Below are 12,500 nucleotides of genomic sequence, written 5' to 3' on the forward strand. Positions count from 1 at the left end.
CTTCCTCACTTGTATAATTGTCATGCCCATAATGCAACCCAACTGGTTGATATTTGTCCTGAGTTCTAGATGATTGGGTGCTTCGACTGGTTCCTCAAGTAAATAAAAACTAAATATATCCTACAGCAGAGAATCTGTCTGTGAGGGTCAAAATTGCTGCAAGCTTTTGGGCTTTACACATTGATGTTGACAAATAATCATTTGAATCTGTCAGTATCATTGGTGTCACGTAGGCTTAGTCAAAGATGGTCCGTGCCAGTGTTTACTGGAGGGTTCCAGAAGATGTAACTTTGTAAATTCTTCTAGAGAATCCTTGAAAAACTTTAAAAGTGTCATTTACAAATGATAAATAGTTCTTGAGAACCTGGAAATAGTCTGAGTGATCCTTGTTTTCAGATACATTCAATACAAGTATGTATTTCTGGAAATTTTGTCTTTCCCAGTTTTTACTTGTATTATTAGTAGAAGCAAGAAAAGCTACTATGATTAGATTAGCATGTAGATACTGTAGAAAAGGGGCTATAGATGTATATTCATATTATTATCACTGCAAGTTTAGCCTTGCATTGTTATAATTAGTAATGATAATGATGAAGGTAAAGTGTGCCCATCTGCGTACTCCAAAACAGGTTGACGACGTTCTTCTCAGAAAGGATGTGGATCTCGTTTTCATCATCTGCCAGCCAGACTTGCATGCCCAGATAGCAGTCAAAGCCTTGGGAATCGGGAAACATGTCCTGTGTGACCGGCCAGCTGGTCTCTGTCAGGTATGGAGTGTGCTACCTAAAAGTGCCCGTAGTTAGCAATAAATTGATTGTAGAAATGACAGGAGAGTCTTTTGAGTGAGTGGAGTTAAGCATGTGTGAAATAATCTTTCATGTAACTATGAATTTGCAGTTGTAAGGAATTTGATTTTTCACACGTACCTGATATTTTATCTTTTTCCCGAATTTTCCAAATAGGTGGTGTTTTATGTGATTTTGCATAAAATTTGATACCTGTTGTATTTATGCCTGAAGAGTTTAATAGTCTAATCACTTCTTTTAGTCTTCTTGTAATCACTCCATGAAGTTGTAATTAAATATAAGTTCTATTTAATTTTAGGATCTTCTATTTTAATACACCATTTGTTTGATATCTTCTCTTTGCTATATGCATTGTTGTGATGTTTGTAATATGTGAATTCACAGAGCATAGTACTCTTATATACAAAACAAATCTTGTAAATTTTGTATGCAATCTGTCCACAGCTGGAGGTGCTGAAGATGGTGCATGCGGCACAGTACTATCCTTCGCTGATCTCAGTGATCTCACATGGCTTGCGCTTCCTCCCAGCCTTTGTGCACATGAAGCGACAGATTGAGGCAGGCTACGTTGGGACAGTGAACGTGTGTGACGTGAGAGTGCACTGTGGTAGCATGATTGGCAACCAGTTTGATTGGATGTGCAGCCATCTGATGGGAGGGGGCATCCTGACCATGGTGGGCAGCCACATCATTGATGTGATCTCCTTCGTGACAAGCCAGCGTGCCACTCGTGTCCATGGCATGATGCGCACCTTTACCAAGAGCACAGAGAAGATTAATGGTATCCGTTGGATTGATAGTGATGACTTCTGTAGCTTCCAGATGATCCTAGATGAAGGGGCCTGTGTGACAGCCACGCTAAACAGCCACATGGCAGGGGGCTTCGTACAGGAGGTAGTGGTGTGTGGAAGCAGAGGCAGGCTGGCTGTGCGTGGGGCTAACCTCTACGGCCAGAGCCACACCTCGGAGAAAGAGGAGGAGCTGCTGCATGAAGGAGCCGATGATGTGGCACATCTCACCAACAAAAACAACAGTGCCAGGATAAACTCTCTACTGCCTCAGCCATACCTGCAGGGCCTGTTTCGTCTGGCAGGTGCACTCAAGGAGGCCTTTGCCACAGGGGATGGGGAGCATGGTTGGCTCAAGGAGCCTGTCTCGACTGCAGCCACCTTCGAGGATGGCCAGTATGTCCAGGCAGTCATCGATGCCATCAAGCTTTCTTCAGCCAGTCGGCAGTGGGAGCAGGTAACTGTAGCCAATGATGAGAGCGAACTGAACCCTTTAATGACCAGGCTTAACCTCCCTAACATTAATATGAGCTCTCTGGACGCACTGTCACAGGCTCCAACTAACCGAATCACTCCACAGCGTAAGGTCACTAGCTCTGAGTCGCACCTTCCTTGGAGCTTTGCCACAAAACACTAAATAGAGAACCAAAAAAAAAAGCAAAAAAAAGATGTATTGAACAATATTTGCTTTTTATGGTGATTTGCACTTACCAATACAATGGGTAGAAGCTGCTATTTTTTTCTTTTTCATTTCTTTTCTTTTGTTGTTTTTATTTTTGTTTTATTATTTACCCTCATGACCAAAGCTGTATTGCATATGGTAATGCATTATGCTGGATGTACATATTTATGCATCTATCTGCTGCAAAATCCTCTTAGATGTAGCCTATGTTGGCAGGACAGTTTCATGTTAGTTCACCAGGAACCTCATTCTGTTTGGTTAAGTAAAGCAAGAGCTTTCATGCTTACAATGTAACTCCTCTTTTGAGGAAGTTGCCTGAATCCTGTGCTATGTGATTGATGCCACACACAGCTTGCAGCAAGTCTTATTAAACCTCTTTCAGAAACATAGAAAAAAACATAGCAAGAATTTTATTGGAAAAGAGGAACATGCTCTTTGTCTACAGTACTTCTATGGATGACTTTAATTTCTAATCCATGAATGTTAGTAGAACTATGTAAAAATAACTGTACAGCTTGCCAAAAAAAGTAGCATTAGTCAACAATTTTGTAATGATATTAGGGGCAGTACATAATGCTTGCACATATAAAAAAGGTAATAATTCTAGTATGAATTTAGATATTGTTGTTGCATTTACTTTGGCATTGGCTGGTTTACATGTTTTTCATTTCACCACTTCATGAGACATAACTTTTGCTCCTCTATTGCCAACACACAATTCAAACACAGGACACAAACTGTGTAATGCCTGCAAAGAAGAAAAAAGTCAAACGCAAAAGGAAGTTAGACACCGCTGCATTTCATTGTGTCATACAGCTGTGTAGTTCCTCCTCCCTGTCAGCTAGGCATTTGTGATCTTCTCTCACACCTGCTCTGTCATCAAGAACCTGTATCTTTAGTTAATACCAAAGCATAGTATGTGATGTTCTTCAGTCTGCCATGGGGCTCTGTAACAGATGTTTTAAACTTTCAGCTTTAGTATTGTAAATAGCCTGAACTAAAGCTATGTCTGTTTCTTCATTATTTTTATTCTGCTTCTCAAATGGTAAGATAACTTTATATCATGCCATGCTGTAGTAGGGTCTTACGATAGGTATAGCATGTATAATGCATGTGATAATAAGTATTTTGCTTAAGACAGGCAGGAACTGGAACAAAGTAACCACTATAAAGCACCTTGAATTCATTTTTCTTTTTCTTTTTTTATCAAAGATCATTTCTTTCTAAATTCTTTCAAAATGTGTCTTGAGTATTTATTTATTATTATTATTATTTTACTTTTTTTTCTTTCTCTTGTGTTTGCATTATATCATGTTGAAAAGATTACATGTCCTGTTAATTAGCAGGAATCTACTCATTGGTAATGCTAGATTTGGTGCCAAACACACTTCATCTCCCTTCATTTTAGCCAGTGGCATATTTTGGCTTTGCTGTCCATTTTACACTTAAATCTTGGTGTTGTATAGAACTTCCATATGATTTTCACTGTAACTTCTAGTATGAATAGTTTAACTTCAGCAATGTATTACCGACTCTGTCCATGTAGTGTAGGGTTTTGCTTCGGTGTTCCTCAGATGTTCTACATGTTCTATCAAAGGTTATGGGCATTTGTTCTATGGGTTATTGTAATAGACTAAAGTTCTCTTTCTAATATTTAAGATGTCTTTAAGTGGAGCAGTCGGGTTTGTAAATATTATTGCTTGTTACTGCTTCAGTAGTTGTACTAACAAACCAAAATTGCCAGGAATATACATGTAAAATCTTCGATGATGAAAAAAGAAAAAAGAAAATAACAATCAAACTATATTTTTTGACGTGTGCATAAAAGCATAGGAATTCCATATAGATTAAGGTGAATGTTCATGTATGTTTGAAAAAAAATGTAATGTAGTATTTACTTTTGTCTGTTAAGTTCAAAATATATAAATTTTTGATGTGCATTAAGAAAACGATCTCTGTTGCTGGTGTTGATATCTTGCACTATTCTTTACTAAGGATATATACCAAAATGATATGGTACCATGGTTCATTTGACAGTATTTTTGGTATCACATCTCTTCTGATTATTGTTGTTATGAACTAATGAATTTGCTTATTTTAGAGACTCCTGACCAATGGGGCTATTGTATGGTATGTGTTTTTATAGATGTAGTGGTTTACGGTAATGCTTAGTGTTAAGTTTCTAAACTCTTCGTCATATTAAGTAGGTGCTGTAATGCATAGCTTATTGAATCTTGGAATGTCTATCAATTGAGCTTTAATATTGTTGCAATTAAATTTGATTCCCAGTGGTTGATTGGATGGTCACACCAAAGAGTATACATATACACACACAAAAAAAGATGATAATGATAATGTCTCTGTGTAAATGGCTCACTTAACCCAAAGGCTGCGGGGTTTGTGTACTGACCACTGTAGTCTCCACAAGAGCTCAGCCTCCAAGGAGTCCATTAGTAAGTCCATAAGACTGCGCCTGATCTCATTCCTTGAATTTGCCTTTTTTTATTCTCTCTCTCTCTCTCTCTTCTTTTTCTTCTTTCTTTCTTTCTTTTTTCTTTGTTTTCTTTCTTTTCTTTTCTCTTATTTTCTTTTTCTTTCTTTCTCCATACTGCTATTAATAGCAATACTATCTTTACTGTTATTGATGTGATGTTTAATATAATGTTATTAAAATACTAATAACAATAAGATTAGTAAAATACTATAAGAGAATCTTTCCAGATATCAAGGTAGAAGCTAAACAAGTAAAAGGCTCCTTGGTGACTAAACACGTGGAGCCATCTTTGTGTGACCACGAGTGCTAAACTAAAATGACGTGGACACAGCATGCAATCTTGCCATCTGCGTCCGTCGGGTTAATGGCCAGAACGCTGCATGAGCCAGATTTATCGTCAGTACTTTCGAACACAACCCTCAACTTTTTGCATTTTGTACTAGTCTTGTAAGAATCTTAATATATATACGGTTTTTAATGTAATAAATGTTTGAGGATTACTTTTAAGAGATGAACAGAAAGTGGAAGTATAACAGCCAGATGATTTCCTTGAATAGGTTAACTTGTATTATATTTCAAATTACTGTTTTGTGCACAATATCTTTATTCCTCAATTAGAAGAAAATATGTCACAAAAGTTCATAATAGAATCAAAATGCCCCCCCCTTTCAAAAAGTAGATAAAAGATCATGATGATGAGAATTATTATTATTGTTATTATTATTATTGTTATTATTATTATTATTATTATTATTATTATTATTATTATTATTATTATTATTATTATTATTATTATCAATTTTATTATTATTATCATCATTGATATTATTATTATTTTTTTAAAACTTATCATCAGTACCATTATCATTATCATTATTATCATAAAAACAGAAGTAATTTATTTATTCCTATTATGAGATTGCAGGTCAAACAGATATGACACTATTCATCAAGGTGGTCGGTCACCCCCAAAAAATGTAATACATCTATTTTCATTTCAAAAGCCGATTGCTGCAATAGAAGATCATGGCTTACAGATTACAGATTTTGAAACTCTGCACATATTATAAATCTTCAGAGACGATCTTAGGTTGTTTGTTTTTTAGTCTGTTAATTTGTTATTTGTTAATTTGGTGGTTGTTAAGTCTTTGTTTGATCATGAAATTAAATGTATCTTTATATATGAAGTGAGTCATTTTTTATTTGGTTTATAATATGTGTAGAGAGTCATTGGGAGCTTACTCTGCATGTTGTATTCCAGGTAAATGTATAATTATTTCATACTAATGGAAGGGAATAATCATTTAATAATTCATGAATAGGTGTAATGCATATTTTAAATACTGTTAAAATTGTGTCCACAGTCAGACGTCAGATTAAAAAAAAAAGATGTAAATTTTTATTCTATATTAAGAATCTTCTCATGTTACGTGACTTTGTGTTCTGCGTTATTTATTATTTTTTTCTTATTTCAGATTATCATTGAGAAAATCTAGAAACAAGGAAGCGAAAGCCAAGTGTTATTGTCTTTTGAAATTTAATTTCCTCAAAACTTTATTTTTATACAATTAGAAACTTACTACTCAAGATTTGGTTTTACTTTCCTCTTTAATAAAGTTTTGAAATTGTTATATTGTTGCAGGGTAAGTACTCTCCTCCTTTCCTCTCCCTCTCCCTCTCCCTCCTCTTCCTCTCCCTCTCCCTCTCCCTCCTCTTCCTCTCCCTCTCCCTCTCCCTCTCCTTCCTCCTCATCCTTTCCTCTTCTTACTCCTCCTTTTCCTCTTCTTGCTCTCCTCATTCTCTTCCTCCTCCTTTCCTCTCTCTCTCCTTCCTTGTCCTTTCGCCTCCCTCTCCCTCTTCCTCCTTCTCCTTTCCTCTCCCTCCTCTTCGTCCTTTCCTTTCTCTCCTCCTCCTTTCCTCCTCTCTCATCTTCCTCCTCCTCCTCCTTTTTCCTACCTCCTCCTTCTTTCCTCTCCTCCTCCTCCTCCTCCTCCTTTCCTCTCCCTCTCCCTCTCCCTCTCCCTCCTCCTTTTCCTTTCCTTTCCTTCTCTCCCCCTCCCATCCTCCTCAATCGTTTCCTCTCCTTCTCCTCCTCCTTTCCTATCTTCATCCGCCTCTTCTTCTTCCTCCTACTCATCATCATCCTTTCCTCTCCCTGTTCCTCATCCTTATCCTTTCCTCTCCTCTCCTCTCTCCTCCTCTTCCTTTCCTCTCCTCTCTCCTCCTCTTCCTTTCCTCTCCTCTCCTCTCTCCTCCTTTCCTCTCCTCTCCTCTCTCCTCCTTTCCTCTCCTCTCCTCTCTCCTCCTCTTCCTTTCCTCTCCTCTCTCCTCCTCTTCCTTTCCTCTCCTCTCTCCTCCTCTTCCTTTCCTATCCTCTCTCCTCCTCCTCCTCTTCCTCACCTCTCCTCTCCTCTCTCCTCCTCCTTCCACTTCCTTTCCTCTCCTCTCTCCTCCTCCTCCTCCTCCTCCACTTCCTTTCCCCTCCTCTCTCCTCCCTTTCCTCTCCTCTCTGCTCTCCTTTCCTCTCCTCTCTCCTCCTCTTCTCTCCTCTCCGCTCTCCTCCTCCTCCTCTTCCTTTCCTCTCCTCCTCCGCTTCCTTTCCTCTCCTCTCTCCTCCTCCGCTTCCTTTCCTCTCCTCTCTCCTCCTCTTCCTTTCCTCTCCTCTCTCTCCTCCTCTTCCTTTCCTCTCCTCTCTCCTCCTCCTCCGCTTCCTTTCCTCTCCTCTCTCCTCCCTTTCCTCTCCTCTCTCCTCCCTTTCCTCTCCTCTCTCCTCCCTTTCCTCTCCTCTCTCCTCCTTTTCCTCTCCTCTCTCCTCTCTTCTCTCCTCCCTTTACTCTCCTCTCTCCTCCTCCTCCACTTCCTTTCCTCTCCTCTCTCCTCCTCCTCCTTTCCTCTCCTCTATCCTCCTCCTCCTCTTCCTTTCCTCTCCTCTATCCTCCTCCCCCTCTTCCTTTCCTCTCCTCTCTCCTCCTCCTCCGCTTCCTTTCCTCTCCTCTCTCCTCCTCCTCCGCTTCCTTTCCTCTCCCTCTCCTCCTCTTCCTTTCCTCTCCTCTTCTCCTCCGCTTCCTTTCCTCTCTCCTCCTCTTCCTTTCCCCTCCTCTCTTCTCTTCCTCTTCCTTTCCTTCTCCCTCTTCCCTCGTCCTCATCCTCATCCCGGTTTAATTAGCGACAGAAATATATATAGTATTCTCTTCCTTCTTTCCTTTCTCTTCCTCCAACGCCCTTACCACAGAATAAAGTCAAATCACACAATTGCACATTTTATTTGTAAAAAAAAAGTTTCATTCACAGTCGTATCACAGAGCTTTCACATAACAAACGAAATGTTAAAAACACGCCAAACGTTAACAAAAAAAAAAGATGAAATTCAAGTAAAACAAGTAAAAGACACAAGACAAAACAAGCCATATGTCCAGTTGTGGCTCAAGTCATTATAATCATGAATGGAAACATCAACAAATAAATTCCTTAATCTTCATAATATTTCACATGAAAACAACAAGTGCTAAATTTCTTACACATTCTGAATCATTACAAAACCAGATTTAAAGATCGGTTCAGTCAGCGTCGCAGACTAGTTTAAAATTTATCATTTATTTTACAACAAAAAAGTGAATGTGTGTGGTTGAGTTATGGGTGTATTTGCAAGTGCATAAATTGTATGTACACAAGTATGTACATATATGCATGCATATATGTACATATATTAATGTCCATCTATATAGTTAGCCAGGTATTTATTGTGTGTGTGTGTGTGTGTGTCTATGTATGTACACTTATGTCTATTATTTATTACTTGTGTGTGTATGTATGCATTTATACTTCTGCATGTAAGTATACTTGTGTGTGTGCGATGTTTGCCTACTTGTGTCTATACTTGTATCTGTGTGCGTGTATACGCGTATACTTATGTATTAGTATGCATATTTGTGTGTGCACGTACATATACTTGTGTATGTACGTATACGTATGTGTATGTATGCATGTATATCAAGTTTTGTGTATGAAATGGACGTGTCTATGAAAGTAGTTAAATCAGCAAGGAGCCCATAGCCAGGAACACCCACTCGGACAAATAATTTTTACAGGTTGCAATCCTGACATTCGACAGATCCAGCCCGCCGAGCCCAAAAAAAAAAAAAAAATACAAATCAATTTAAAAAGTTCATACAAAGCCCACCACAAACACCCTATATCGCAGCATCAACCCTCCTCTCATCACAACAGCGATATTTCCATCTGCACGATCTTGAGGTAGATCCAGAGGAGGTATTGCGTGACCCGGGTATAGACCCCCGGGTAGCCGCGTCGTCCGCATCCGTAGCCGAAACTCACGACTCCGACTTGGGTCCAGCGGCCGTTCTCCCCTTCCGTCACCAGGGGGCCTCCGGAGTCTCCCTAAAGAGTAGAATGTTCGTTTAAATATTCGTTAAATTTTAAAGCTTGGTTAGTTGAGGATCTCTTGTTAGAAATTGTGTTTGTGCGTTGATAAAGGGGACGTTTGTTTGTATTATTTCAGTTGAAAATTATTAAGTTACTATAAGGAACTAACTATACAAGAGACGCATGTATGTGTATGCGTGTACGTTCGTGTGTGTGTGTGTGTGTGTGTGGGGGGGGGGTCTCATAAATGCAAGTGGCTCTTCAAATGGGAGAATAGGAGGGAGAAAAAAAAATACTCGAAAACACTTCTAAGTAAAATGCTCAACCCCCACCCCCCACAAACAAAACACTCCTAAGTAAAAATGCTCGCTTAACAAAAAAGAAACTCAAAAAGACTACTAATTAAAATGCTTACTTAAAAAAAACACTTCTAAGTAAATATGCTCGCTTTACAAAAAGCAAAAAAAACAAAAAAATAATAATAATAAAAAATAAAAAATAAAAACACTTCTAAGTAAAAATGCTCACTTTACACGAATCGCGGCTGACCCCGTCCTTGAAATGATGCAGAGTGCACAGCATGTTGGCGGACACGGGGTTGATTCCCGCGTAACGCTCTTTGCAGGATTCCACGCTCAGGAAAGGGAGGCTCACCTGGTGGAGGATTGATCACGTGACTAAGAGGATATTGATGAAGGAGGGGGATGAAGGGATTAATGGCGAATAAAACGGTGGATAGTGAAAAATGGATAAAATGTGGGTTCGTGAATAATGGATAAAATGTGGGTTCGTGAATAATGGATAAAATGAGGATTCGTGAATAATGGATAAAATGAGGATTCGTGAATAATGGATAAAATGTGGGTTCGTGAATAATGGATAAAATGTGGGTTCGTGAATAATGGATAATATGTGGGTTCGTGAATAATGGATAAAATGTAGATTCGTGAATAATGGATAAAATGTGGATTCGTGAATAATGGATAAAATGAGGATTCGTGAATAATGGATAAAATGAGGATTCGTGAATAAAGGGAGGAGGGCGAGAATAATGAAATGGGAAATAAAATGACGAATACGTATCGAAATTAATATCTAAACTATATGATAGAGGAATATATCAAAGAAATCAACAAACAGACAGCTAAAACAACAATACATAAATAATACATACGAACAGAAAATCAAAAAGAGAGATTGGGAATGACCTTTAACATCCAAAAATTAATATACCAAGAGGGAGAGGAAATGAGGAGGGGGAGGAGGAGGAGGGAGAGGAAAGGAGGGGGGAGAGGAAAGGAGGAGGAGGGAGAGGAAAGGAGGAGGAGAAGGAGGAGGAGGAGGGATAGGAAAGGAGGAGGAGGAGGAGGGATAGGAAAGGAGGAGGAGGGAGAGAGGAAAGGAGGAGGAGGAAGGAGGAGGGAGAGGAAAAGAGGAGGAGGGAGAGGAAAAGAAGAGGAGGAGTAGGTAGGAGGAAGGAGAAGGCAGGAGAAGAGGAAGAAGGAGGAGGATAAGTAGAAGAAGAAGAAGAAGAAGAAGGGGGAGGGAGAGGAAAGGAGGAGGAGCATAAAGCACAAATTACCTGCAGAAGGTGAGGCGAAGGTTGGCCCCGTTCGGCAGTGAGTCCCCAGCCAGTGACGACCCCTGCATCGTCGCTCTTCCCCTGGGCGATGTCCTCGTCCCACTCCTCTGCAAAGACGACAGGAAATCAGCAAGTGGTCGTCCTAATGGATTAACAGGCGTAGGCAATAACTGTATTTTTGGTATAAATATGCGTAAATAGGCAGGTTAAAACCGTCTCAGTTAACAAAAAGGTATAAATGAATGTATGATTATGGTCGTAGTATGATAGGCTACACCTGGTGGGCACTGTGTAGTGAGTCAAATTGTGAATTCCATGCTTTACAACTAAAAATTACAGACACGCCATGTTATTATCTACAAAAGAAAAGATTCTGACCTCACAAGAATACTGAATATCTCTTTCAATAAAGTATTTTAGCAACAAGCAGTATTTTCAGCATCAAATAATATGTAAGACCGAATCAAATTGTTAATTCAATGCTTTACACAACTAAAAATCACAGCCACATCATGTTTTTATCAACAAAAGAAAAGGCTGGCGTCACAAGACATGTGTTTTAACAAGTGATGAATGAAAAAAATGCCAAATAATCTAACAAATCTAATACACTTCATGAAACAATCTAAAACGAACTCAATAAATAAGGCCATATGAACTCTGTAATAAACATCTTAAAACGAACAGACATCTGTGGAATTCATGTCAAACAGATAGCAAGAGGAACAACGAAGGGAAGAACAAGAAAACACACGAATATGCCGAACGCCTTTCCGTATGCCCTGATGAAGCAATAGCTAAAAAACCCTTCGGCATATTCGTTTTTTTTTTTTCTTGTTCTTCCCTTCGTTGTTCCTGCAATAGCGAAAAAGCCTTCGGTATATTCGTGCGTTTCCTAGTTCTTCCCTTCGTCGTTCCAGTTCCACAGACATCCGAAGAGGAATTTCATAAACCGGACAGCCCAAGGAACCCTCGCTTAAGGAATAAGGAATCCCTTAACCGATAAACCGAACACAGCCCAAGGAAGCCCCGCCCCTCTACTAACGGACGTCGGGCAGGCAGACGGGGCGGACGGTGCGAGACATGGCCACCGGCTCGTCCAGCCTCAGGAGCGCCACGTCGTTGCTCAGGTCTCGGGAGTTGAAGCCCTCGTGCAGGATGGCGTGGGTCACTCCCCGCACCACGCGCCCTTCCTCCTGCTGCAGCGAGACGTCGTGGGCGCCGAGCCAGACCCGCACCTTCCTGACGGGGAGTCTGAGGGGAGGAAAGGGGAGGGGGATGAGAGGGGGAGGGGGGGATGAGAGGGGGGAGGGGGATGAGAGGGGGGAGGGGGATGAGAGGGGGGAGGGGGATGAGAGGGGGGAGGGGGATGAGAGGGGGAGGGGGATGAGAGGGGGAGGGGGATGAGAGGGGGAGGGGGATGAGAGGGGGAGGGGGATGAGAGGGGGAGGGGGATGAGAGGGGGAGGGGGATGAGAGGGGGGAGGGGGATGAGAGGGGGAGGGGGATGAGAGGGGGAGGGGGATGAGAGGGGGAGGGGGATGAGAGGGGGAGGGGGATGAGAGGGGGAGGGGGATGAGAGGGAGAGGGGGATGAGAGGGAGAGGTGGGGGTGGGGGGGCTGGGGCAGGGTATATGATGGGGAAGGGAGGGGGATGGAACGAAGTGAATGAGAGGAGAGGCAAGATGACGGGAACCAGGAGAGGAAAGAAGAACTGAGGTGACGAGAACAAGTGAATAAAGGAAGAGGTGGAGTGATGAATAAAA

The 12,500-nt window shown here is 40.8% G+C and overlaps 2 protein-coding genes across 3 annotated transcripts in view; one reads left to right on the forward strand and one right to left on the reverse strand.

Moving 5' to 3' along the window:
* Positions 1 to 6,357, forward strand: part of LOC113808333 (glucose-fructose oxidoreductase domain-containing protein 1) — a 10,189-nt gene extending 3,832 nt beyond the window's left edge. Inside the window, exons 3-5 of one of the 2 annotated variants that reach the window (XM_027359738.2) lie at positions 630 to 767; positions 1,251 to 2,051; positions 6,246 to 6,357. In XM_027359738.2, the coding sequence (XP_027215539.1) occupies positions 630 to 767; positions 1,251 to 2,051; positions 6,246 to 6,266 (960 nt within the window). In that variant the 3' untranslated portion in view covers positions 6,267 to 6,357. Of the gene's footprint in view, positions 1 to 629; positions 768 to 1,250; positions 4,067 to 6,245 lie in introns of those variants that run through there. The other variant, XM_027359739.2, reaches the window with a different exon arrangement.
* A 1,683-nt stretch (positions 6,358 to 8,040) lies between these two features.
* The window catches only part of LOC113808332 (cationic trypsin-3), an 11,360-nt gene continuing 6,900 nt past the window's right edge, over positions 8,041 to 12,500 (reverse strand). Inside the window, exons 3-6 of the mRNA XM_027359737.2 lie at positions 11,781 to 11,989; positions 10,736 to 10,842; positions 9,682 to 9,807; positions 8,041 to 9,168 (exon numbers count right to left, since the gene is read on the reverse strand). Coding sequence (XP_027215538.2) covers positions 8,989 to 9,168; positions 9,682 to 9,807; positions 10,736 to 10,842; positions 11,781 to 11,989 — 622 coding nt within the window. The 3' untranslated portion in view covers positions 8,041 to 8,988. The remainder of the gene's footprint in view (positions 9,169 to 9,681; positions 9,808 to 10,735; positions 10,843 to 11,780; positions 11,990 to 12,500) is intronic.

Source organism: Penaeus vannamei, chromosome 8 (assembly GCF_042767895.1).
Source record: "Penaeus vannamei isolate JL-2024 chromosome 8, ASM4276789v1, whole genome shotgun sequence".
NCBI classification, from domain to species: Eukaryota; Metazoa; Arthropoda; class Malacostraca; order Decapoda; family Penaeidae; genus Penaeus; species Penaeus vannamei.